This window comes from Tamandua tetradactyla, chromosome 2 (genome assembly GCF_023851605.1).
Source record: "Tamandua tetradactyla isolate mTamTet1 chromosome 2, mTamTet1.pri, whole genome shotgun sequence".
Lineage (NCBI taxonomy): Eukaryota > Metazoa > Chordata > Mammalia > Pilosa > Myrmecophagidae > Tamandua > Tamandua tetradactyla.
This window is the reverse complement of record NC_135328.1, coordinates 144,010,893-144,038,708: the sequence shown is the minus strand read 5'-3', so window position 1 is coordinate 144,038,708 and position 27,816 is coordinate 144,010,893. Positions and strand designations below refer to the sequence as shown.

General features: G+C 39.6%; 1 protein-coding gene and 1 long non-coding RNA gene across 15 annotated transcripts in view; one reads left to right on the top strand and one right to left on the bottom strand.

Annotated features, from left to right (window-relative positions):
• SYNE1 (spectrin repeat containing nuclear envelope protein 1) overlaps positions 1–27,816 on the top strand; it is a 536,476-nt gene that overhangs the window by 310,775 nt on the left and 197,885 nt on the right. For all 14 annotated transcript variants that reach the window (XM_077149294.1, XM_077149293.1, XM_077149295.1 and 11 more), the window contains 17 exons: positions 2,257–2,400; positions 3,186–3,350; positions 4,344–4,661; positions 5,496–5,651; positions 5,806–5,976; positions 6,571–6,897; positions 8,076–8,228; positions 8,533–8,700; positions 10,480–10,656; positions 12,500–12,646; positions 16,299–16,424; positions 18,172–18,348; positions 19,302–19,567; positions 21,329–23,489; positions 25,521–25,858; positions 26,072–26,216; positions 26,891–27,109. In XM_077149294.1, the coding sequence (XP_077005409.1) occupies positions 2,257–2,400; positions 3,186–3,350; positions 4,344–4,661; positions 5,496–5,651; positions 5,806–5,976; positions 6,571–6,897; positions 8,076–8,228; positions 8,533–8,700; positions 10,480–10,656; positions 12,500–12,646; positions 16,299–16,424; positions 18,172–18,348; positions 19,302–19,567; positions 21,329–23,489; positions 25,521–25,858; positions 26,072–26,216; positions 26,891–27,109 (5,358 nt within the window). The remainder of the gene's footprint in view (positions 1–2,256; positions 2,401–3,185; positions 3,351–4,343; positions 4,662–5,495; positions 5,652–5,805; positions 5,977–6,570; positions 6,898–8,075; positions 8,229–8,532; positions 8,701–10,479; positions 10,657–12,499; positions 12,647–16,298; positions 16,425–18,171; positions 18,349–19,301; positions 19,568–21,328; positions 23,490–25,520; positions 25,859–26,071; positions 26,217–26,890; positions 27,110–27,816) is intronic.
• LOC143674034 (uncharacterized) lies at positions 673–6,867 on the bottom strand. The gene is made up of 3 exons (XR_013170831.1): positions 6,649–6,867; positions 2,186–2,361; positions 673–781 (listed from the first exon to the last, which is right to left on the bottom strand). It is a non-coding gene; the product is annotated as an uncharacterized LOC143674034 (long non-coding RNA).

The following is a 27,816-nucleotide window of genomic DNA, read 5'->3' as shown; positions in this document are numbered from 1 at the left end:
CTCTCATCTGGAAGAGCACATGGCGAACACAACGTCATCTGCTAGCTTCTTCTCCTGGCTTCCTGTTTCATGAAGCTCCCCGGGAGTATTTTCCTTCTTCATCTCCAGAGGTCACTGGCTGGTGGACTCTGCTTCTCATGGCTGTGTCATTCTGCTCTGCTCTCTCTGAATCTCCTTCATTCTCCAAAATGTTTCCTCTTTTATAGGACTCCAGAAACTTCTCAAGACTCACCCAAATGGGTGGAGACATATTGTCATCTAGTCCAGCTTAACAACCACTCCTGATTAAATCACATCTCCAGGGAGATGATCTGTTTACAGTTTCAAACATACAGTATTGAATAGAGATTATTCTGCCTTTATGAAATGGGATTTAGATTAAAACATGACTTTTCTAGGGGCCATACATCCTTTCAAACCAGCACACCCTGCTTCAGAACCCTTGGGGCTTCCCATTTCCTCCCATGTAATTACAATCCCCCTCTCCTGGTTTCTAAGATTTAACAGCCTGCCTTCTGTGTCTCCTTCACTGTTGCCCCTCCTTCCTCCAATGCTCCAGCTGCTCTGAATCTCTATTTCCTGGACATGCCACTTCCTTTTACCATCCCACGCCTTGGCAGAATCTCCTTCCTCTGCACACAATGCCCTCACCTGCCTTTGCTCCTGGCAGTCGCCTCCTCCTTTTACTGAATTAGTTCAGAAGTCATTTTTGCTGTGAAACCACGACCACCACCAGGGTTGATAAGTTCTTCTGTTCTCTTAGAGTCCCTTGTTTATAACTCTGTATCGACATTATAGAATGTGTGTTCATGTGGTTCTCTCCCCCAGTGCATAGAGAGCATTAAATTTCTTTATATCCTAAACACTCAGCTCTTGCTTGATGCTAAATTAAAAAGTTACTGGAATGCATAGATGGCCTATGTGACCCATATCAAATCACTTATCCTTTCTAGGTCTCATATATGCATAGGTAAACTAATGTAATCATAAGTATCCAGCTCATAGAATTTTTGTAATAATTAATTGACTAATTAAAATGATTTCCTCTTTCAACAAATACTTCTTGAGAACTTGCAACTTGCAGGCCATGGGCCAGATTCTAGGTGAAGAATATAGACAAGATCTGTGCCTGGTGGGGTGTATAAACCTAGCAAACAGATTCACAGACAAACAGATAACCATATCCTGTGACCAGGGCTATGAAGGAAAAGAGAGTAGTTTAGAAAGGGTTAATAGAGACTGTTTGGTGCAGGGGCGAGGGACACAACGGTCCGGTCCGCATGCGTGCGGACTCCTCCCTGAAGGGTTTAGTACAGGGAAACCAGTCTGGGAGGAGTTGGGGAAAGAGCATGTCAGATAGAGGGAGCAACAGGTGAACAGAGCCTGAAGAGGGAGAGCAGCCAGCACAACAGGGCTGAAAGAAAGGCAGAGAAGAGACGGGGGAGGCTTGGAAGGTGAGCTTGGAGTGATTGTGCGCTGCCTTGTACAAGTCCCAAAGGACATTTGAATCTGGCAGCATTTGGGGACTTCATCCGTGTTTGAAGCCGGGGAGTGACATGATAATGTTGACAAGCTTAAAGAGTCTCCCGGGCTGCTGTGTGGAGTAGGGCAAAGAGCAGGGTGAGAAGTGGCAGCAGCCACCTGCCCGGCAGGCTGTTGCAAATGTCCACATAAAAGGCGGCTGCAGCACGGACTAGTGTGTTTGCCACAGACATGGAACGATGAGGACAAATTCAGATGTGATGAGGAGGTGGAACTGAGAGGTTTCATCATGGACACAGCAAAGGAGAGAGGTAGTAGGGATGACTTCCAGTCTCCTAAATTGATCATCTAGGTGAGTGGTGTTGGCATTTACTGTTTGAAAAAAAATGCTGGAGGAGAAGGGGGTGCGGTGGCATGTGGGGCAGAATGCGAAGGGGACAGAGCCCAGAAGCCCATTTCTGAGCATGTGAAATTGGAGATATCACAGCAGAGATACACAGGTAGCCAACTGGGGGGGGAGCATCAGAGAAAGTTCTGAGCCAGATACCAAATACACGCCCACTCACATTCATGCACCCATGCTCACACATTATTTATATCTATGTCTGTGTCTGTAGCGGGGTCCATGTCTGTATAGCTATCTACAAGTTTGTGAATATATACGATAACCTGGGAGCACTTACAAACTGTACATTTAAAATACCTTTAATTTAGCAATATTGTCGATATGGTGATGCACGTGGTAATTCCTTTATTTCTTAAAATACTCTCCAGTTATTAAAGGAAGAGGTGCTGAGTCACAGCAGCCTCTTGGAGACCATAGAAGTCAAAGGAGCTGGCATGATGGAGCACTATGTCACCCAGTTGGAACTCCAGGATCTGCGGGAACGATACAGAACAATCAAAGAGCGGGTCAAGGTATGGTTACCATGTTCCATATAGACTCATTGAAACAGGAGGGTCTGGTGCTTATATAAATGTAAAGATATACTTATTGGGGGTGGAGTGACAGGCATGTGAATGCAGGTAAAACAAGAGAAGCAAAATAAGTGGATTTTAACGCTTTAAATGTCCAACCGGCAAAACTGAACAAAACCCCTCAAATATTATTAGTATACGTACGTTACGAAAGTAAAATAATCCTCAATTCAAAATTCCTAAATATTCACCAACTTGGATGGCTTCTTAATGAAGACTCATGTATGCTTTATGATGTATGATTTGAGAGTTTTCTGAAGCAGGAAGCAATAACAAGTAGGTTTAGTGATTCTTCATTTAGGTCTCACAAAGGAAACAAAATTAATTTTTCAGGGCAAAATGCTACATGCAAACTTTAATCCACAGTGAGTCCAGTCTCATTTAGCCACAATAAGAAAATCTATTTTCTTTTACTTGGCAGAAGTACTTTTTTATGAAAGATAGAAAGTTAATTCACTTTTTGACGAATCTATCTTATGTTTCATAAGGAATTCAGAAACATATGTTTAATTCAACAAAATGAACTTTAAGGCCCATTTTCATCCTGAAATATTATGTCTCTGCATCTTTCTACATAAATTTTGAGAGTTTGCTCTTCCAGGAAATTTTTCATATTCCAGTGACTACAATTGTGCTTTCTTAAAACGTTCACAAGTAAATTCCTACAGCACATTGCCCCTGTGTATAATTTTTCCTATCTGAAAAATCGTCATCACTTGTAACAGGAAGAGGTAACCAAGTCTGAAAGACTAGTTCGTCTGCACCAAGAGTACCAGAGAGACCTAAAGGCCTTTGAAGTTTGGCTGAGGCAAGAACAAGAGAAGCTGGACCAATACTCCATTCTTGAAGGTGATGTCAACACTCATGAGGCAACATTAAGGGATCTTCAGGTAAGAGCTTCTTCACACCAAAACAAAGGAATGTTCATTCTGAAAAATGGCTTATTTTAGGCAATGGAAGATGAAGGTGTCTTTGATTTCTGTAGGTATCTGATACATTTGCACTGCAGCCCTGCCAAGGCTGGATCAAAGGCATCTGGGACTTTATATCCTAGTTGAGATCATTTGATAGCTGGCAGGACAGGAGATCGGGGAACTTGGTCAGCTGTAGGGTGATTCCTGATAAGAATGGCTGGTGGTTTCATTCATAGGGTTGACAGGGCACTGCCACTGCTCCCCCAGGGAGTTGGATCCCACGTGGGCACAGCAGCAGGAGCCAATGATGAGACTATCCTTGAGCTCAAGCCAGTGGCATTATCCTGGGCCATCTGGATAGGCCTCATCTCCAAGACAGTGAGGATGTAGGCCTCATGTCAGAGGCATTGAAGAGAGAATTAAGACTCTAGAAGAAGTGTTCAGGGCACAATAACAGGTCCAGTGGGGAAGTGGCCACAACCCAATTATTATTTGGCTCATTCAACATTTATTGAATACCTAATATGATATACATACTCTGCTAACTTCTCAAAGAACTCATAATCTAGGGAGGAAGGCGAATCCTTAGGTACATCCTTATAAATGATATGGTAAGTTCAATAATAGCCTACGCAAGGGATCTTAAGGGAGAATCAAAGAGTAGCTTTTAAGATAGGGGTTAAAGGGGTGTCTCCAGAAGAGGTCACCAGGTATATAGAGGAAAATAATAGGGAAAGGCCAACAAGGCAACTCCTTGTCCCACCAGCTGTGTGTTAGAACTTACTGATGTGTTCTGATTAGTGGACTTTTGTTCTTTTAAATAACCTCTTGCACCCTCTACTTCAGGCAGGAACTGGGCTAATAAGCTACTGGTCACAGGCAGATTTTTCTCTTATTCCAGTTAGAAGACAATGTTTCACTGAAGTCAGGATTAATGTAGGAATGATCAGTCATACCTTTTCTCCACAGGAGCTGCAGGTACGCTGTGCAGAAGGCCAGGCATTACTGAATTCGGTGTTAAACACCCGGGAAGAAGTGATCCCATCTGGCTTTCCCCAGACCGAGGACCGGGCTCTGGAGTCCCTCCGGCAGGACTGGCAAGCTTACCAGCAGAAGCTGTGTGAGACCCGCATGCAGTTTAATAACTTAGTCAACAAGCTGAGGCTGATGGAGCAAAAATTTCAGCAGGTCAGCGAATGGCTAAAAACACTGGAGGAGAAGGTTAGTCTCAGAACTGGACGTCAGTCGAACCGAGCCACCAAGGAGATGCAATTGCATCAGATGAAGGTACAGCCAATGCAAATTCCTTATCTTTGTCAAAGCAACACTTGTCTTACAGAGTTCATTTCATTAAAATTCTTTAATGAATTTTTTGTTCTCTTTCCATATATCTAGGAATTTAAAATAAGTTATAAGAGGCCCTTTCTGTGACAGTAATTATTTCATAAAATCCAAAACAAATCTTTAGATAATTTAGATAATAATTTAGTAGAATGCAGATTAATGTTAATATTTTATATTTTCTTTCCATGCCCAACCATCTTGCTTCTTAAAGATACAAAATACTAGCATTACAATCATTTAAGTGTATGGTTCTGATATGAAATTGCTCTGATATAGTGCCTTGAAGTAATAATTGACAATTAGTTTTATTCTGATTTTTATGCAGCTCCAGCATTCACAACCAAAATAATGTATAGGCCTTTGGAATTTCTTTTTGTTATTTGTTCATTTGCAAATTGATTTAAGTACAACCAAAGAGGTAAAAGTACATGTCGCTTTGTTATTTAAAAAAAAAATATTTGGGGCCGGTGCGATGGTGGCTCAGCAGCAGAATTCTCGCCTGCCAGAGACCTGGGTTTGCTCCCTGGTCCCTGCCTATGTGAAAAAAAAATAATATATATATATATATATATATAGAACTGAAATGCAATATGCACAGAAAAGTGCCCAAATCATAAATGTTCAGTGTTCTATTCTTGTCACAAAATTTTTCATGAAAGTTGTATATGATATATTTTTGAAATTATAGCTCAGAACAAATCATCACCTAGTGAGAAGATATATGTATTTTTCAAGAATGCCAGATTAACTCTTCCCCCAATACTCAATTCCTTTCAGAAGTGGCATGAGGAAATTGCAGGCTGCAGAGATGAAGTTGAGGAAGTGGGGGCCGCAGCCCAGGAGATCTTGAACGAGAGCCATGTGAGCAGCAGGATGGCCTGCCGGACCACCCAGCTGACCTCCAGATACCAGGCCCTTCTCCTCCAAGTACTGGTGAGCAGCCACCCATGCCACTGCGGGCCGGCCACCACCACGAGCCCCGTGTCCTTTTGTGGGTTAACTTTCAGTGTCTACTTATCAATTAAGATGCTGGCACAAGTCGGTCATTCACTGTTCATTTTCTTTCTTTCTTTTTTTCCCTTCCAAGGAACAAATAAAATTCCTGGAGGAAGAGATCCAGAGTTTGGAGGAATCAGAATTATCCCTCAGTTCTTATGCTGATTGGTATGGCTCTACTCATAAAAACTTCAAGAATGTGGCTACCAAAATTGATAAAATAGATAGAGCCTTGATGGAGAAGAAAATGAAGATGCTGGAGGTAGGTCAGCCACTTCAGATGTGCCCCCAGTCTTTCTTCTTTCCTGGAGCTGCCCCTTCTCCTTACAGCTATTGAGAGCATATGTGAATTCATCCTTACCCCACAGGGTGATGACCCTGTCTCATCATTTTGCTCTCAGTACTAAGTCATAAGCTCTTTAAGGTGAAAGGTGGGCTTTTGTTTATTTGTGACATGATGTCAGCAGGAAAGACTTACATGTATCTGCTCATGAAACTCTTAACTGAATTTCAGTTTGGCACTTAAACATCAAGACAAAAAAAAAAAAATCCACCTCAAATTCTTGGCACAGGTATAACAGAGTTTTAACTTAAATCTTTGGGAACACTGCTAAAGATGGGAGAAATGTCACATTCCTTTTTAACTCTCTGATTTGGAAATGATATATTGATTAAGACTTTAAAAGCCTATCTTGAAGTAAAGGAAAGAGAATTCCGGATCCCTGGCAAGTCAAATTTGATTATAAATTTCAAACACTTAGTGTAAAGGGAAAGTAGATGGGTCTTGAAAGCTTTTTCTTTAAAAAGAAAGAAGACTAACTCTGTATTTTTACTTGCTTCCTGCTTGCTTTCTAAGGTTTTTCTAAAAGACATGGAGAAAGGCCAGAGTTTGCTAAAATCCGCCCGGGAGAAAGGAGAGAGGGCATTTAAATACCTGGGGGAGGATGAGGCAGAAACATTGAGGAAAGAGATCCATGATCATGTGGAGCGCTTGAAGGAACTGACCAGCACTGTCCGCAGAGAGCACCTGACCCTGGAGAAGAGCCTTCAGCTAGCAAAGGAATTCTCAGATAAATACAAAGCACAGACTCAGTGGATTGCAGAATACCAGGAAATTCTAAGCGTTCCTGAAGAACCCAAAATGGAACTGTATGAGAAGAAAGCTCAGTTATCTAAATACAAGGTTATTGCTTATGCTGTTCCTTATAGATAACGTGTGGAGGGCATGTAGGATCCAATGGGGAGTGGAGATAGTTTCTGGGATTGGGGGTTTCTGGGGTTGTGTCACCCATCATTGCTGCCAGTGAGCTACATGTCTGTTCTACTGGCGGTGAGTAGATTGACTGGGTTAGATAACTTGCTTGGAGTCATTTTTCCATTCCAGGGCCATATTTGTCTGATATTCAAAGATTGTACCAGGAAATGGAGATCCTTTCTGAGAGTGAAATCGGGATCCCCTTTTTACAATTTCATCTATTCTATGTAAAGACTTTCCTTCATCTTTTGTACCCAATGCTCATCTATGGGGGCTTGAAAATGAAGCATCATGTTTGTAGGAAAATAAATTCTAATGAACAAACTATTGCTAAATACCTTAGAAATTAATTTCTAAAGGAATAACGAGATAGGTATGTAGATGTAGTTATACATGTTACAGATATTTTACTTGCTCAGATTTTTAAAACAGCTGCTAACATATATGTGGAATAATACATGTTCTACAGTAGACCCAAATGATTTCTCAATGGACTTTAAGAATTACCAATATGACTTGCCCCTAGGCCTTTCCTGCTGGAAACTTTCGCCAGCCCCTCCTTTGCCCAGTAGATCTATTCCTGTCCTTGGCTTCATTGTCAAATCTGACACTTGTCTCTAAAGGTGCCACAGAAGAGTCAACCTCTTCTTGATATTTAAATAGTGCTTGTAGTTTATCATAGCAAGGTTGCAGCTGGAATCTTTCTCTCTGGTTCCAAATCCAGCTCAAGTTGGAATTCACTTCATGAACTCAAAATCAAACGTTAGAAGCCCGGCTCTCTTCATTTTCTGGTGAGATTTATTTTTCTCTGCTGGAAACCTGAAATATGAACTGGGTGCTAAATTTAGCCAAAGGCAGTTCTTTTCCATCCTTCCCTCTCCATACATAAAGGGGATATGTGATGCATTACCCCTTGATTGCATTTAAAAATTAGTTATATTAAATCATTCTTTCTTTAATCTTTTACATTTGTTGGTTTATCAAATCTATATCAGATCTTTATTTGAGGTTTTCATCGTTACACACACCATGGGTTTGTAAGTACATATTCACCTTGAATCACATGGTTAGATAAGCTGACTCTTTTTTTTCCTTTGTAATTCTAGTCACTTCAACAAACGGTGCTATCCTATGAACCATCAGTAAAATCTGTGAGAGAGAAAGGTGAAGCTCTTCTGGAACTAGTGCAAGACACTCCTTTAAGGGACAAAATCGATAAACTTCATACTGATTACCAGGACCTCTGCAATGCAGGAAAGGTGAGGAGAGATCAGACATTCAATAAAAGTGTGTTTATGTGCCAAAAAGAGAGCACAACTCCTTTGTCTAAGTCAGATCATTTTAAGGGCGCTCATGTGGACCCGTTTTTGCCCTTTAATTCAGATGGACATGTTAAATGGGACGAATTTTTGTGGGGTTTTTTTGGTGTGTGTGTGTTCCTAATAATTTTCCAATATAATTCCACCTACCCTGGGAATTGCATTGAAGCTGATGACAAAATAAAAGAGTTTAAAGTAGGGTTCTGTCTTGAAAGTCACCCCTGATGGACACCTGTTTTCCCAGGAGCATGTCTTGAGTCTTGAGGCAAAAGTCAAAGACCACGAAGATTATAACACTGAGCTACAAGAGGTGGAAAAGTGGCTGCTACAGATGTCAGGCAGGCTGGTGGCCCCTGACCTCATGGAGCCAAGCAGCCTGGAGACCATCACCCAACAACTGGCCCACCACAAGGTACCCCATGACTGTGCCTGTAGGAGAGGGGTGGGGTGTGTGTGCATATGCATGTGTATGTCTGCAGATTACAGTGATTGTACCTAAAGATTCAGCTCAGAATCTCAAGAACATCAGACATTTGAAAACAGTTTAATTTAATATTGAACTGCATCAAGAATAGTTGAATCCTGCCATTCAATTTCCAAACACATTGTGGCGTTTATCTGAGCTAATAGAGTTATTGCAGAATTTAATCTTTATGGAGTAACTTATCAAAGACAGATTTTTTTTTTTTTTTTAAATATGGAGGAGTGCAGCTGAAGATAGGATAAAAGGCTAGTAACCAGAAAACTCGTAGACTGGGCCAGACCCTTCCCCTTCCTAGATGAAGGGACTTCATTTTTCTGAACTTTCTTTTCCTTCTCTGCAAAGGACAGTAAGACCAGCCCCATCCCATAATCACAAGTGTTAATGATTGTGAAAGCATTTCCTAAACCACCACATGCAATACTGACCTGACTTGTTCTTATCTTTATTAAAATGTACATTCTGTAATTATATGTACCAGATGAGAGATACCATATGGTCACAATTTTATGATTTGCAACCAGTTTGCAACCTTAATGGGAACCTGACTTGGTCAATATCTAACAATGTGTTTTAGGAAAGCTATTCTACCTCTCTAGGCTTCAGTATTCCTATCTGTAGTCAATTTTACATAGCAAATATGAACAGAAAAACAACTACATGATGTGTTCCACTAGACACTGAGGAGACACCGTCTCAGGAGATCTTTCTGTTCAATAACCTCATGATGAGGCATTTCTATTCCAACTTGAAACAAAGTGATTCTCTTCAATACTGTGTATATACTTAACTGCTAACTCAGCACCCTTGGAGAAGGTGCTGAGTTGGAAAACCCCTGGGCTGCTGAGGAACTTCCCGAGATCCCTTTAGATGCATTGATGGGCCAAGCTGTGTCACTTACCATTAGCATGGTGTAGCAGTGAGGAAATTAAAACCTGATTTGAGAAAGTTAGTTGCTCCTGCCTGAGTGATCCATGAGGAGTGATCATTAGAGGACACACGTGGTAGAGGGGTATGAGCTCCAGTCAGCAGGTCCTATCCCTGAACCTCTGCCCTTCATGAGTTATGTGACCTGGAGCATGTCATAGAACCTCTCTGTGCTTCAGTCTCCTTGTCTGCAAACAATGATAATAATACACATTTATCAAGTTTTCAGTGTAGTTCCTGAAATATTAAGCTTAATAAATAGTAAGTAGTGAATGTGATTTTTATTAATATGTTGTTAGATATAGATATTGATAATGAATATTAAATAAGTTAAAAATTAGATGACTGACACATTAGACATTAGATTATGCAATAAATTAGATAAATTAGATTAAATGATAACCAGAGTATTTTAGATATATAATTTACAGAGCTGAAAAAAATGTAGGGCTAGCCTTTTGTCTGATAATCTTATCATATAGCAGTTATCTCCCTCACTGAATGCACTGTAGTCTCAAAGTTTACTTTATCATCCCAATGTAACAATCTTTCTTATTAAATCTTTCCACTAGAGTATACTCTATGAAAAAAAAGTATATATATATATACACATAAATACATATATATCATTTAATAATATTTAACTTAGACCAAATACAAAACTCTTTAACAAACTGCAGAGTATAATACAGTGAAATTATCAATCTTCAAAACTCTGAGGAATGGAAGCTTTGACGCTAAAACTGGAACTATTGGAACTCTGTATTTGTTTCATTTTCTTAGGCAATGATGGAAGAAATTGCTGGCTTTGAAGACCGTTTGAGCAACCTTAAAACTAAAGGTGACAGTTTGGTGAGTCAGTGTGCAGACCACCTTCAAGCTAAACTTAAACAAAACGTCCATGCTCACCTCCAGGGCACGAAGGATAGTTACTCAGCCATCTGCAGTACAGCACAGAGGGTAAGTGCGTCCGCACGGCTGTACATGGAGACTATTAGGTATCGAGAAAGACTGTGGAATCTAGAGGTGTAAAAATACATTGATGCCTAAGTTGTTGGGGTGCTTCTGGTGTGTGCTCAGATAGGAAACAGGATAGCCCTGACAGTCTCTGTGTGCACACAGAGCTATTATATCATACGTCTGGTAGATGTGATGAAGCAAGGAATTTTATGCATTGTTTTACTCAATCACTTTATTCCATGAATTGGCTGTGAAAATTAATTGAACTGGGAAGTTTGTTTTCATTTGTACACCATTGGTACTTCTTTATTTGTCATTTATTCTAAAGCACCAAAATAATAAGATTATTCTGTAATTTTCACAGCAATGATTGTCTTTTTTTTTTTTACATGGGCAGGCACCGGAAATTGAACCCGGGTCCTCTGGCATGGCAGGCGAGCATTCTTGCCTGCTGAGCCACCATGGCCCGCCCAGCAATGATTCTCTTTTTAGCTCTATGTAACCAAGGTTCAACTCTAATTCAATATTTTTATCCCTTCATGTAGAAGTTGAGAAAAAGAATAAGTGTCAGCGTGAGTGCTACTTTCATGGCGTAATCCCACTAAAATGGAATCCTTCATGTCATGGAAATAAGTTTAGAAGGGATAAGAATTGCCTTTTTGAACACAAACTTAGTAAAACAAGTGAAATGCTATTTCACTATTCCAGAATTTCTAAATGTACCACAGAAAGGTTTTAGGCCTGCAGAGAGTTCTTCTATGTATTTCTGTTACTCATTGGACCAGCCAGTAGGAGCTGGTGGTGATTGGCAAGTGATGAGAGGAGAATGCTGTGTTCCTCACGACAGTAATGGGAAAAAAAAAAATGCTAGGTGACATTAGTTGAGTCCCTTAACTTGGAGAATTCACCTTCAATAACAAAGAAATAAAAGAGGGATAAAAGAATCTAACATGTAATTGCAAATGATGACTGATAAAGAGAGAAAAACACTGTTTTTAGTTCTTATTATAAAAGAATGAATAAGAGATAGGCAAAATGTCAGTGAAAATGATTGATTTGACAGATGTCAGGAACAAGGAGAAGTCAATTATTCTTTCAGTCGCCTCAGTAATGAAAGAAATGCCAGATTAATATCATTTTTATTGTTGTTTTGGTTTGTTTTTGATGGAATAGTTTATTTAGGCAATATTATAGGCATAGTTCATCCTGAATTCAGGTAGGCATGTAGTTTTCCATGTTGTCTTTGTGGATGAAATGGAAATTGGCTGATAGGGGATTAATTAACTGTCCAGTCATAAAATGTCTGGATCATTCTGGGTTACTGTTGTTCTGGAATATAACTTCTAAGATGAAGTGAGGACATCAAACTCTCCCTGCACCTATATTGTAACTTAAGTCCAATTTGGATCACAGAGAAATAGTGGTTATCTTTTCATGAGATGGTATTTTATACCTTACTTTTCATTTCTAGTTTAAACAGGAAATACACAATATTTATATCATATGAGGGAAAGCTATAAATTCCTCTTGACTAATGTTTGGTAATTTGCTTTGATGGCTGTATGACCTCTAGCACCTTTCTGCAGTTATCTTAACCCTGCCAGTGCTCTCTTCCCCAAATCAGGATGTTGCCCTGTGACATGCGGGTCAAGGGGTGGGCATTGCCCTCTGCCCTCCTTTACTGCCCTGGGAGCGGGTGCTGCCTCCTTAGATAGATGCATGGTGTTCGAGGGTCCTGGGCAGGGTCAGCACCACGGACTTATTTAAGTTTTCATCTTATTCCAGCACTTTATGGAGACGTTTAAATAGCTCCCTTACACTCAGCATGATTTTTCTGCCTTAGGTGTATCAGAGTTTGGAACATGAACTTCAGAAGCATGTTAGCCGACAAGATACCCTGCAGCAGTGCCAGGCCTGGCTGTCGGCGGTCCAGCCAGACCTAAAGCCAAGCCCTCTTCCTCCCCTCAGCAGGGCGGAGGCTGTTAAGCAGGTAGGAAACTTCTGACAGTTTATGGTACACTTGTGATTCATTCAGAAATTCATTGAAAACTGATTAAGTTACTATGTTCCCAACTCTGCTGTCCCCTGGGAATATAAAGGTATAAACGTGGTCTGAACTTGACCCTAGCTGAGGTTGTGTTCTAGCCAAGAAGGTAGACATGACCCCAGGGGGACAGCTGGCAGAGTAGAAAGAGCCTGTGCACTGAAGCCAACAGATCATTAGCTCCACTACTCAAGGTACTTAGTTTCTTTGTGCCTCAGTTTCCTAATACGTAAGGTGATGATTGTGAGTATCCTTCTGAAAATCGTGATGAAATTCAAATACCATACCACAAATGAAGGTGACCATCTATAAACAGAAAAGCAACACTAGCTTCTACCATAGTTTTTGGCACAAAGAAGGTATTTAATGAATGTTTATTGACTATGAATGAAATGTTATTATGTGAAAGGAACCTATTTGTTGATTTGACATCCACATGCCTAACGCTGAGACATAATCAGAATATGTGAGAAATAGTAAAAAGCCTTTTGTACCTTTTGTACTAGGTAGATTTTCCATGCAGTGATAATCCTGTGAAAAAATGTTTCAGAAGATTGGGTTGTAAAAGGTTGTTGCTGCCAGATCTGGAGCTATGGTATTTTTTTTAATCACAAACTGAAATTAAAATAACGTGCTTGTTCATTTAGCCCAAATAGAGAATATGTCTAGTTAATTCATCTCATAAAGTTTGCTTTCTGACTTAAAAATAATTTACAGTATTTAAGTCATGAAATGGTTCACAAATGTGCATGTATTGTACCTTATAAACAGCAGGATCAAGGCAAATGAAATGCATCTCTCCTTGAACCAGGAAAAGTGAATGAAAGACCCTGTCTCTACTCTGGTGTGTCGTTAAACTCAGCGCTTTCTTCAGTTCTTTCCTGTCTTGTGGCCCTTTCTTTCCAATGAACTTTAACCAGAACACTCCAGACCAAAGCTTGAGTTTTCTCCTTTCTTTGTTACCAAAGGAGAGAGGCAGAGAGAGAAGTATTAATCCTAACCACTATTTGCTAGAACAAGATATTTGCTACACTTACCAGAAGAAGCTGTAGTTAAAGAAGAACTCTTATGCTTCTTGGAATCCAGAGTATATGACTATCTGGCGCACCCTTTGGGGCACATTCTCTCAGAATGGTCTGTCCTCTCTTAGAAAGTAGCCAGAGAAGAGAACCATAGGTGTTTGGAGATATCTGGAGCTTAGTCTTGCTGAAGGGCAACAGTTGGTTTGTTTAATCTGCTTTGCTTTAATTTAGCTCTGTGTTCCCGTAGTCCTGAGCCACCTCAGTCCTTGCCTTCATGGGGCACGTGATCGATGATTGCTGGGAAGGTTCCCCATTGACCACTGCAGACTGAGTCAGGCTCAGGTCAAGCTTCAATTGGCTGCAGTTACAATTTAGTTCTGGTCCCAAGACACATTGTGTATCCCCAGCACCTCCCAGGTCAGGTGACACACTCTATTCCATGACCAGGAAGTGACACACTGATGCTATTTCACTCACACTGCCATATACTTTTATAGGAAGTTAAGTATGAATTTTGGAGAATGAGTGAAAGCACTGTCACATATATCTTTGACATTCATTTTAGCAAAAGTCTTTGGATCTGTGTTTTCCCTGACAATTCATAAACTGCTTCCAAAGCTTTCGGGATCAGACAAGTTAAAAAATCTTAAAATAAATCATTATTTTCTAAAGTAGATATATATATGATTAAAATTCTGATATTATGAACTCTTCTCTCTGCTGAAAGTTGTTTAAGACAGAAAACTTACCCTGGGTCATGAAGGCAGGGATGCGGTCCTCTTGCGTACTTGTCGGTGTGCAAATGAAACTAATTTGGAGTCAAATACCATCAGCTTGGACATTGAATAAAAATTGAACAGCTACCTTTGGCTTAGTGGGAAATTGATTTGTATTTATTGTATCTACATGAGAGTGGTGTATTTAGGCAATCCATGCAGTTTAGAGGAAAAGACACTAAAATAAAAATAAAAAAAGAATAGGCTCCATGACTGACTTTGTGATTTTGGAAAATCACGTAATGTTTTTGTAGGTTAACTTTATCCCATACAAATTGGTCTCAATGCCCCCTTCCTTGCGCAAAGCTGGTAGGTGAAGACCCAGAACCGCTTCTCGCTGCCTCCGCCTCGGCTCTCTGCCAGGCCATCATCATATCTGTAGGCTGATCACCGGTCTCCTGCTTCCCCTATGGACTATTCTTCACTCAGTATTAAGAGGAATCCTTCTGAAGCACGCTTCGGATCACCATTCTCCCTATATCTTTCTATCGCACTTAGAAAAAAGTCCAAACTTTTCCCGTGGCCTGAGAATAGACAGAACATGATTTATTTTCCAAAAGGAATCTTTCTGATATAAAGGAGGCCACTATTCATGATCGTGATGGGACTAGATCAGTGGTTCACAACCAAGAATGATTTTACACACACACACACACACACACACACACACACACACACACACACACACCACTGGGAACATTTAGTAATGTCTGAAGACACTTTTGGTTGTCACAATAGGGGGTGGCAAAGATGCTCCTGGTATCTACTGGGTAGAGGTCAGGAACGCTGCTAGGCATCTTGTAATGCACAGGAGAGGCCCTCACAACAGAGTTATTTGACCTCAAATGTCAGAAGTATGAAGGTTGAGAAAGCCTGGACCAAAAGCATAAACCCAGCAAATTGGAACATCTGAGCAACAACCCTGTGAGATTCCTCTGTGACCCGGTCCCTGGCCACCGCCCTGACTTCTCCTCCTCCCTGGTCCAACTGCTCCAGGTCAGGCTTTGCACTCGCTGTCCTCCTGCCTCCCTTACCATTACAGGTCTGCTCCCCAGAAGTCTTTAAATGACACTCTTTCTGAAGTAGCAGCTTCCCCATCACACTCTTTCCCTTTTACTTTCCCGGTGGTATTCATCACTGCCGGAGGTACTGCACATTTGTTTATTTACTGGGGGTGGGTTTTTTTTCCTGCATACTGCTTTATATCCAGTAACTCAAACACAGCCTGGATAGACCCTGAACGTCTTCAAAGAAACACATTTCCCTGACCTGTAGATTCAAGGTCTACACAGAGAAAGCTTTCTTGGGCTTGTGAAAAGGGAAGAACAATATATGAACTTTCTGCAGGAAAGAATAAGCTCAACCATCTCTGTTTTTACCTTGCTCTAATGCAGTCTACAATCTTACCTCTTTTCATTTATGTATTTAAGATGTGCAAACACATCTGTGGAACAGGCCAGAGTAGGCTATTGATTATTTTTCTGAAAATGGAAAAAAAGCTACAATGTGAGCAGAGAAATCTGGAAAGACTGTAGAATCTCTGGGGTTTTGCCCTCTCCCTGGCCATACAGATGACTTTAATTACAACGGGAAGCACATGGTGCCCAAATGGATCCCTCTCAATGTGCTTTGGATTACTTCCTCAGGGTAACGAGTATATGTCACTTACAACAATGGTTAAAATTACTGAGCATAGCAAAATTATTTTTGACACATCAGCAAAATGTTGCAAATGCTTCAGATATTTGCTCTTTAAATACAGTGTGCATGTCTTTTACTCTGATCATTGCTTTTTTTCAGGTCAAACACTTCAGAGCTTTGCAAGAGCAAGCACGGACCTACTTAGATCTCCTTTGCTCAATGTGTGACTTGTCAAATTCTGCAGTGAAAACAACAGCAAAAGACATTCAACAAACAGAGCAAATGGTAAAAATTAAAATAAGAATGTAGCATTTAATTTGTCTATTGTATTCTCTTGCTTGAAAATTATACAGGCATACTTAGGAGATATTGCAGGTTTGGTTCCAGACCACTGCTTTTAAGCAAAATTGCGATAAAGCAAGTCACACTAATGTTTTGGTTTTCCAGTGCCTGTAAAAGTTATATACTTTAGTCTCTTAGACAGATGTCCTTTGATAAATAATTACAAAAGAGAGAAACCTACATTAGGTCCAATAGCATTATGCATTAATATTATGTCTAAAAACCCAGTGTATATGTCTTAATTAAAATATGACACAGAGACACGAAGTGAATACATGCTGTTGGAAAAATGGTGCTGATGGACTTGTCAATAAAGATTTGCCACATACTTCAATCTGTAAAAAAGGTAGTATCTGCAACACACAATAGAGCAAAATACAATAAAATGACGTATGCCTGTATATGCTGTTTAAAGAAAATATCTCCTTGGATTATTCTTTCTATACTGCTCCTACAGACATTTCAATAAATAGGTATTTGAATTTCAACCATGTTACAGTAAAGTGAGCATATTTTGATATGGATGCCACTCTGAATTGTAACAGAAACATTAAGGCATCCTACTTCTACCATGACATAAACCACTTTCCTCTTCTTTTTCCTCCTAATTACCATTCTCTCTTCATTTTTCCTTGTTTTCCCACTCATATTTTTCATTATTTTCTCCTTTTCTAATTTTGTTCTTTACTAATATTTGATATTAAAGGGATTCCTGACCCTTGGTTTATGTCGAGGATGGCAAAGACCGTGCCACTCACTATGACCTTTCTAAATCCATTGGTGTGATGGCTTTCAAATGTGGGGTGTTGAGAAGAATTCTGAGGCTGTGTCTGGACGCAGTGAAAAAGTGTGATCAGTTAGCAGCGTCTGTCCACAACAGACAAACTGGCAGCATAGGGGCCATGCTTCAGTACTTTAGCCTTCAGTTCTTTTTAATTCAACACATTTGGGTTTAAAAGAAAAGTAAGAGTTTGGGTATTTAATCAGTTAAAAATTCACAGAATAGTAGAACATCTATACAAAGAAAAGAACATCTTAATGTAGATTTTCCTTTATAATTATTTATCAAAGCACATCTGTCTTTAATTCCTTATGAAAGACGATATAATTCATATATTTTTTACAGAAACTATCCATTGAAATAAGATATATAGTTTCAAAAACCAGGGAAACATAGAGTTTCACAGTATGACTACAAGCATATGGCATAAGGCTTAAACATTTAATGTCTTTAGGTAAAGACAAAAAAAATAAATAATAGAGGGAATAAGGAGTATGGGATGTTTTTTGGTGTTCTTTTCATTTTTATTTTTATTCTTATATGTATACTTTTGGACTAACAAAAGTGTTTTTTTTGTGGTGATGAATGCACAGCTATATAATGATACTGTGTACCATTGATTATACACTTTGGATGCTTATAGAGTATGGGAATATAGCTCAAAAAATTTTATTAACAAAAAAACAAAAATAAACAAATGAAGAAAAAATTAGGTAGCCTAAAAGAAAATCCATTTTTTTTGAAGCAAATAAGGAATTTCTTTGTGGAGTTATTGCAGTGCATGTGTGTTTGTGTATGCACATGTGCGTGCGTGTGCGTCTGCGTGGGTGGGTTGAAGAGTTGCACTACTGCTTCAGTGAGCATAAGTGCTTCTATTAGCTCTAACTTTTACCCCTGTTTTGTCTCAAGATTGAGCAAAGGCTTGTCCAGGCTCAGAACTTAACCCAGGACTGGGAAGAGATCAAGCACATGAAGGCTGAGCTTTGGATTTATCTCCAGGACGCCGATCAGCAGCTGCAGAACATGAAGCGGAGACACTCAGAACTGGAGCTCAATATTGCACAGAACATGGTTTCCCAAGTAAAGGTAAGAACTAATTTGCGTCCGGAGAGAGAGAAAGAGAGAGGAAGTCAAGATGGTAGATAAAATGAAATGTATTCAATATTTCACTTCCACTATGCCCAGATTTTAGTTAATCCTTAGACAGTAGTATAGCTATTTAAGGAGTTAGATAAAAATCAGAACCTCCTCCATTTGATACCAGGGAAGGATAAATCAGAATGTTAACATGCAGATACTCCTTGGAGCACCAGCGGGCAATTTGCACACAAGGACATTCACTCTACAGTTTGTGCTCCGGAACAAAGCAGCTGTGGTTTAGCCAAGAGAACCAGAAGGCTCTGCCAGTAAACAGACATGAAGCCTTGCTATTTTTTTTTTTAAAGTTTATCATAATATTGCTAAAACTGTAAGCTTATGATTAGACTATCATAAAAATTAAGAGTAAAGTAGCTTAATTGGGAGTTAGACTCAATTTTTAACAAAAAAAGATGTCTATTTTTTTCTTTGATAATAAGCCATTATATACTTTCTCTGGAACATGGTTTACAAATATGCAAAAAAAAGAGCAGGCATGACATAAATTAGATTTCTTTTTCTTGAAAGCGTGACACTCTAAAAATGTTTAGAACACTAAATCTGTACTTGAAGGTGCAAGATACTAAATTTTTCCTTTAGTGACCATAACATTGTTTCATATTTATCAGTTTTTCTTTATACTCTTCAAATCTTCAAAGTACACAATAAAGGACAATTCCACAATCCTCTTTGATTCTTAGTCACTTGGAAATTTGTGTTCGTTACGAGGTGTAGTGATCATTAGATTTTTCTCTTTGTCTCTTATGACCTATCATACATTCTTGAGTTATTTTACTCAAAATACTTAAAGTGTTTAAAGGTAGAATGTTTGTATCTCACTCTACATTTACTCGAGGTGGTTCTTACACATTACTTACTGTTTTGTTGCTGTTTTCCTTTAGGATTTTGTTAAGAAACTACAGTCCAAACAGCCGTCAGTGACTGCAATTGTTGAGAAAGTGGACAAGTTAACACAGAAGCAGGAGTCTCCTGAGCACAAGGAGATAAGCCATTTAAATGACCAGTGGTCAGATCTATGCCTTCAATCCAATGACCTGTGCTTAAAAAGAGAAGAGGATCTCCAGAGAACAAGAGATTACCATGACTGTATGAACGCCATTGAAGTGTTCTTAGAAAAATTTACTACAGAATGGGACAGCTTAGCCAGGTAACAGAAATTCCCATGTGCGTCACTAAAATAAATGCTAAGCCAGAAATGTTCTAGCTCCTATAAAGTTTAAAATTTCTGATATGTGTTTTCAGCCTGTATCATCCATCATTGTAGAGATTGATAGAACACAATTAAGAACTGTTGTCACAAGATAGTTATGATTTTAAATTAATACCTCAGTATTAATTTAACCAGTGGATAAAAGAGAAGTGTTTGAAAATAGTGCCTCTTATCTCTGTGACCTCAAAGAATATTCCCAAAACTATTATTCTGTGACTTCAAAGAATATACCAAGAATTTTCCAGTTTTCTAGAATAGTCCCAATTATGGGTCTATCATCTCTGAATTCATGAAATAAATCCTTCTTAAGCACGTATATTCCATAGCTTTCTTATCAACTTTGTAAAGTAGGGCATTCTATCTAATTCAGTCAAGTTAGGTCTTGAACTTGTAGTATTCTAGAAATTATGGAACAATCCAAATTCATTTAACTTGTGTCTTTTGTGAATTTATAGTGATTGAGCCCCTGGTCATTTTTTACTTTGAAAAATAAGGATTTCCCACACATACACTCCCAACCCCCACTAATGAGTCCTCACAGGTAAACTCAGGGTTTGGTATTTTTCTTTCTTTCTTTCTTTCTTTTTATTGTGGACAGGGTCCGGGAAACGAACCTGGATCTCTGGCATAACAGGCAAGAATTCTGCCATTGAGCCGTTGTTGCACCGCCCAATCTCACGGTTTTGACAAAATCTGCACTTCCTCTACCCAGTTTTATTAAAACAGCAGTATTATTCTAGTTTTTTATATACTCTTGTTGAATTTGTTCACATAATTTATGCTCAACATCTCACTGGTCTTTTAGTTCTGATTGTATCCATAGGGATGAATCCAGTCAAAATCAGCCAAAAAAAGCAAGTTTCTGGCTGACATTTAGGTCCTTTTATTTGGTTGGCCCACAGGAAATCTTCTTTAAGGAAGATTTCGATAAAGCTTGTCACTGGTTAAAACAAAAAACAGGCCAACTCTGTCTAAAACAGAACTCAGCACACTGATGTAGATCTGCACCTCCTACTTCGGAACTGGTCATTTGTCAGTGAAAAAGACCATAAGCTTTCACCTCCTCACGTGTGCTTTTTTAGTCAAAGGGATGAGAAGTCTTTGTGCTTCACACTTGCTTTTAGAGATTTCTGAAGATGAACAAGAAATATTTGCTAAATACACAACTGAGTAGCTGTTAGAGCCATGGGTTATACCTTGAAGAGTTTAGTATCTAGTGCTACACTGTTATTGATACCTCTTAACATTCTCATGTAAGTCATGAATCACTTATTACTTTCTTTAAGTGCCATTTTCAGGAGTGCAGGTCAGTACTGCTCAATTTGTAATGCCTACACAAATCATCCAGGAATCTTGTCAAATGCAGATTCTGCTCAGTTGGTAAGGGCAGGGGAAACGAAAGCATGTATCCGATATGACCAGAGGACAGCATCAGCCAGAAAGAAAGAAGAAAGAGAAGAGGTATCCAGGCACTTGATTTGGTTCAATTTCTGATATAGAGGTAACTGGGCTTAGATTCCATAATAATAATACAGCACCTCTGTCGATAAACCATGAATTGAGCTACTCACAAGTATTCTGCCTAAACACAGCATGTCTGCCCTAAATGGGGAAGTCTAATTCAATGTGTTTTGAACAAACATAGACACGGATTTGACTCAACATGATTTACACTTATGCTTTTCAATATATTTACAGATCCGATGCAGAAAGCACTGCCGTCCACCTGGAGGCTTTGAAAATGTTGGCACTGGCATTGCAGGAAAGGAAATACGCCCTAGAAGAGCTGAAAGGTCAGAAACAGAAACTGATAGAGCACCTGAATTTAGATGACAAAGAATTAGTCAAAGAACAGACACGTCACTTTGAACAACGCTGGTTTCAGCTGGAGGACCTTGTCAAAAGGAAAATCCAAGCGTCGGTCACGAACCTGGAGGAGCTGAGTGTTGTTCAGTCCAGATTCCAGGAGCTGATGGAGTGGGCAGAAGAGCAGCAGCCCAGCCTTGCTGAGGCCCTCAAGCAGAGCCCCCCTCCCGATATGGCTCAGAACCTTCTCATGGACCACCTCGCCATTTGCAGTGAACTCGAGGCCAAGCAAATGCTCCTGAAATCACTCATAAAGGACGCTGACAGGGTGATGGCTGACCTCGGCCTAAAGGAGCGGCAGCTAATCCAGAAGGCCCTCTCTGATGCTCAAACGCACGTGAATTGCCTGAGTGACTTAGTGGGCCAGAGACGAAAGTACTTAAACAAGGCCTTGTCGGAGAAAACCCATTTTCTCATGGCGGTGTTCCAGGCCACCAGCCAAATCCAGCAACATGAGCGAAAGATGATGTTCCGTGAGCACATCTGCCTGCTACCAGATGATGTCAGCAAACAAGTTAAAACCTGTAAGAGTGCACAAGCCAGTCTCAAGACCTACCAAAATGAAGTCACTGGACTTTGGGCCCAGGGTCGTGATTTAATGAAAGGAGTCACCGAACAGGAAAAGAGTGAAGTACTAGGCAAGCTTCAGGAACTGCAGAGTGTCTATGACACAGTTTTGCAAAAGTGTGGCCATCGACTACAAGAACTGGAGAAAAGTTTAGTTTCTAGGAAGCACTTTAAGGAAGATTTTGATAAGGCTTGTCACTGGTTAAAACAAGCAGATATTCTCACATTTCCTGAAATCAACCTGATGAATGAGAGTACGGAGCTTCATACACAACTGGCCAAATACCAACACATTCTTGAACAGTCTCCAGAGTATGAAAATCTCCTACTTATGCTACAGAGAACTGGGCAGGCCATATTGCCTTCACTGAATGAAGTCGATTATTCCTACCTCGATGAAAAGTTAAATTCTCTACCCCAGCAATTTAATGTGATTGTTGCCTTGGCCAAAGACAAGTTCTATAAAGTCCAAGAAGCAATTCTTGCTCGGAAGGAATATGCCTCCTTTATTGAATTGACCACCCAGTCTCTGAGTGAACTTGAAGATCGATTCCTGAAGATGAGGAAAGTTCCCAGTGAGCTGGTAGTGGAAGAGGCCCTCTCTCTTCAGGGTGACTCCAGAGCTCTTCTGGGAGAGGTGACAAGCCTCGGGGAAGCAGTCAATGAGCTGAACCAGAAGAAAGAAAGTTTTCGCAGCACAGGTCAACCTTGGCAGCCAGACAGGATGCTGCACCTCATCACCCTGTATCACAGACTGAAGCGACAGACAGAACAGAGGGTTGGCTTATTAGAAGACATCACTAGTGCTTACCAAGAGCATGAAAAGATGTGCCAACAGCTGCAGAAACAGCTGGATGCTGCGAAAAAAGAACAAACCCAAGTGAATGAAGAAACACTTCCTGCTGAGGAGAAGCTCAAAATCTATCACTCCCTGGCAGGAAGTCTTCAGGATTCAGGAATCCTGCTAAAGCGAGTGATTGGGCATCTCGAAGAGCTTTCTCCACACCTTGATCCCTTGGCTTATGAGAAAGCCCAACGTGAGCTCCAGGGCTGGCAAGAGGAGCTAGAAGGGTTGACTTCCACCATTGGAGAGACGGTGACCGAGTGTGAGAGCCGAATAGTGCAGAGAATTGACTTCCAGACTGAGATGAGCCGTGCCCTGGACTGGCTGAGAAGGGTGAAGGACGAACTGAGTGGACCAGTGTGCTTGGACCTGAACCTGCGGGACATCCAAGAGGAGATCCGCAAGGTCCAAATCCACCAGGAAGAAGTGCAGTCCAGCTTGAGGATAATGAGTGCCCTGAGTAACAAGGAGAAGGAGAAGTTCATGAGGGCCAAGGAACTGATTTCTGCTGACTTGGAACATACTCTTGCTGAACTCTCAGCGATTGATGGGGAAGTTCAGGAAGCCTTACGTACCAGACAGGTGGGTGTGAGGGAGCTCACTTCTCCTTTCTTCCTTCAAGTCTGCTTTTTCATAAGCAACTATGAGAAATTCATGTTTTTTTGATGGGAGAGAATTGCTTCCTTAAATATTTATTTTATGGGTACTATGTGGAATCATCTTCAACAGTGACTTAAAAGGGGGATGATTTTTTATTGGCTATGCCCATGCTAATGATTTTTTGTGATTTCCACGTTGACCTCACTTTACCAATAATCCAGTAATACCACAGTTATCCCTCACCTTTAGGGAATGTAACATGTCATTATAATAAATTACACCTTCCTTAAACAATGTAAATCCTGGACTTTCAAAGACTAGCAACAGATGAAGAGTCTCCAAATGAATAGCAGTAGATGGATTAGGAGGCTTTCACCCTGATGCCGAGCCATGTATTTTGGGGTGTGTGTGTGGCTGGGGGAGAGGGAGTTCTCTCATTGGTTGCTCCATCTACCCCTAGCCTTCCTCAACAACGAGTGAAGGGTACTGCTGCCCCTTCCCTTGCTTGCCTGTAGCAAAGCAGAAGCAAGATTAGAGTATTCAAAATGACCTTTCTTAGGGATGACAAAAAGAAATGAGAGTGGGCATGTACAGAAGTTCCCAGTTTGGCTTCCTGATTGGGCTTGCCCTGGGACTTGCAAACTCTGTGCATTCAGAGTAAGAAGAAATAGTCTCCTTTCTGCATCAAACCTCAGTCCCTCTGATTCTAGGGGATTTCAACCAATCCTTTGGGCAAAAATACAACTTTCTGCAGGATATCATAGCAGCTAAAGCTTTGAAGTAAGGTTGAGTTGGGTTTTAATCTCAGTTATGTGTTTTGGGGGGAGACATTTAGCTCCCCTAAGTCTCAGTTCTCTCTGTGTGGAAGAGGATAGTAATATTTCCCTAATGAAGTTTATATAATTAGTGTAGGGCCTGCTGTAGAGGGAGGCTTCCATTAGTCTTAGCTGTCTCATAATTTTATTTTCCATGTAAATTAGAGAAGTTAAATAGCAAAACTTTCTTTTGCGTGTTTTAGCATTTTGGGTTAAAAAAATCTTTATAAATTTTATTATGTAAAATCATGACTTCTTAGTGATTCAAGATCATTGTTAAAACAAGCAAAACTCTTTTCCTATAGCTATAGATAAAAATAGTGATAGGGTATATATAACCTAGGCTGAAAAGTAAGAACAGAATTTATGTGAAAATTTCATTTTTGAAAAGCAATTGTCACGTCAGCTTGCCTTTTATTGACTTGGACATATTTGAACCAGAGGTTTACATCTATTAAGGTGTCCTGCTTTTTCTGCCGTCTTGTAATTGGTAGTTGTCTTTACTGCTTAGGTCCCAATAACTGAAGGTTGTAGTTTTTAGGCATTTCTCATCTCCAGCATTGATTTCTTGCTTTGCTTCCCTTATTCTTTCCTCATTAAGTGCTAATCTTGTGCAGATTTTCTCTACCACTTCTCTGCATCTCTGCTTGCACATTTGCAGGTTGAGCCATTGTTGTTTTAGACCTGAATGAAATTCCTTACATAGAAGTCGGTCTTCCAGCCTTAATTTTTTCTTTCCATTTTAGCTGCTTTCAAAGCTCATTTTGAAATTGCTATTTTGTCTGGTGAGTGCCAATTTTGAAGGTTGGTATTGCTGTACAGCTAACCAACTGAAGCATTATTGTATGTTGGTAAAAATCAGTCTGCCACGTATTTCTAATTATTGTATTTTTTCTTTTTTTTTTGAGAGAGAGAAGAAAGATATGGAGTAATTAAAATACCACCATAGATTTCTATTCCATTTCTATCATCTATTATGTATTTATTTTAATTGCAGTAATCAATTATGACAAGAATACCAGAAAGAAAACAATGAAGGCTGATAATGGATTTTACACATAAAAATCCCACCAACTTATCAGTTCATTTATATGCATTCACATGACTACAGACTGGAAGAGAAATGGAAATATTAAGCTATTTACTGTAACCACATTACAGTTGAGAGCAGATTTTATTTGCAATTATTGTTTTTCAGGCCACCTTGACTGAAATATACAGTCAGTGTCAAAGATATTATCAAGTATTTCAAGCAACTAATGACTGGCTGGAGGATGCCCAGGAAATGTTACAACTGGCAGGCAGTGGTGTAGATATGGAGAGCTCGGAGGAAAATCTGAAGAGCCACGTGGAATTCTTCAAGTCAGAAGATCAATTCCGCAGTAATCTGGAGGAGCTTCAAGGCCTGGGATCCAGTTTGGACCCACTCATCAAGCCAACTGGAAAAGAGGACCTCAGGGAGAAACTGGCTTCCTTGGGAGAGAAGAGTCAAAGAATAATCCAGGACTCACACGCCCAATTAGAGCTCTTGCGGAGGTATTTAGAGTTGGTGTTTTATGCTTTATATTTCAGGAAAGTGAGTTTTCACCACAGGAAATAAGAATATACCAATGATATACATTAGCACATAAATTCACTCTTCTCTCTTCAGTATTATTAGACATAGTTAATAGCAGAGCTCTACATAGAAACGTGTGATTCCATATTGCTTATTCTCATTGGATTTGGTTTCTGTTGGACTTTTTCAAGATGTACAGCTCAATGGCAGGATTACCAGAGAGCAAGGGGAGAGGTTATTGAATTGATGAATGAAGCAGAAAAGAAATTGTCTGAGTTTTCTTTATTGAAGACTTCTTCCAGCCAGGAAGCAGAAGGAAAATTATCAGAACATAAGGTTAGTTTTTTTGTTGTTGTTAATATCCTTTCATTATAATTTTAATAGGTCTTTGCAATTTGATGGTTTCAGAAAGAAGTCATTAAATCCTCACTTCTATCTTGGTTCCTTAAATATGAAAATGATGCTTTTAGCCACATGTCAGTATTAAGTTAGTTAAATGCTATCACTCTTCAGGATTCCCATTGGAAATGCATAGCTAAGGTTTAAAAGGGACATTCAGAGCAATTTACTTCTGACAAAATGTAACACTTAAGGAATTTCCATAAACATTTTGTTGATAAGTGAGATGAATTCAAATTCAAATTGAGTCTCCCTTATCTTTCACCACAATATAAGGAAAATGTAACACATCAAATTCGGTTCACTTACATTTCTGCTGCTTTTTAAAAATGGAAAAATGTAATCTCAAGTAGCACTTAGACTTCTGTTATTAGTAAATACATATTAACCTTACCTCTTTAAAGATTCTAACCCAATCAAATTCAATGTTTAAACTCAATTGCAAAATAAATGCAAAAGTAAGAGTTGCTAGAGGAGAATAAACCTATGTAGGAGCATTTTCTTTTGGAGAGAACTTTGGAGGTAATTTAGGCTTTACCAAAATCCATATTACTTAAAAAAAAAAAAAAATCTCTGTCTCTCCCCCTTCTCCTTTTGTCTCCCATCCCCAGGGTTTAGTGTCAGTAATTGGCTCTTTCCGTGAGAAGGTTGCAACCCTAGAGAATAAAGCCTCACAACTGCAGACAGATGGAAATGATGCCAGCAAAGCAGCCATCAGCAAGTCAATGACAGCTGTCTGGCAGCGCTGGACACGGCTCCATGCTGTGGCCCAGGACCAGGAGAAGATTTTGGAAGATGCAGTGGATGAGTGGAAGAGCTTTAATGATAAGGTAATTTCCATTATGGATGGGCTAAAATAACTTTTATCCTCATTTTTGAAAAGCATCATTTTGCTCCATTTTGAAGTTTGCCTCATGAAGGCAAAAGCCTTTTTTTCTTTATTTCAGTGACATGTGAACCAAATTATGAAACGCAATGCAATATGCACCATGCAATTTACTTCTAAGTCAAGGTCAAGTTATTTTAATAATGAGACAAGCAATCCATTTTGAAAGGAAAAAAGTTCATCTTGCCTCACTTGTTAGGCTTTTGGTGAAATGTACAAAATACCTCTGCTTCCCTGTGAAAATGGGCAGGAATTTAACTCATTTCTGAAATCCTACATTAAGCTACTCCTTCCATAAAGGAAGACTCAGAGAAACTATATAATGTTAATTTAAATATTGGGAAGAGTTTTTGTTTGTTGGTTTGTTTAATTTTTTTCCAACTTATGCAATATTATACAATGTCTCTGATTGCCCTGATATTAATCTGAGAATAAAACTTAAAACCCATAATTAAAACCCAGAATTGTACAGATGGTCTTTGCGTTTTGTGTAAAGGAGATAGCTCAGATTCTAGCTTTCTGAAATGTAGAAGTTACAGCATCACCTTCAAACTCCACGTTTGACAAAGACATTATTGTCAAATGTGGGATGTGTTGAAATTGTCCCATTTTTCAGTTTGTTTATTTATTTATTTGTGTGGAGCATAGTCC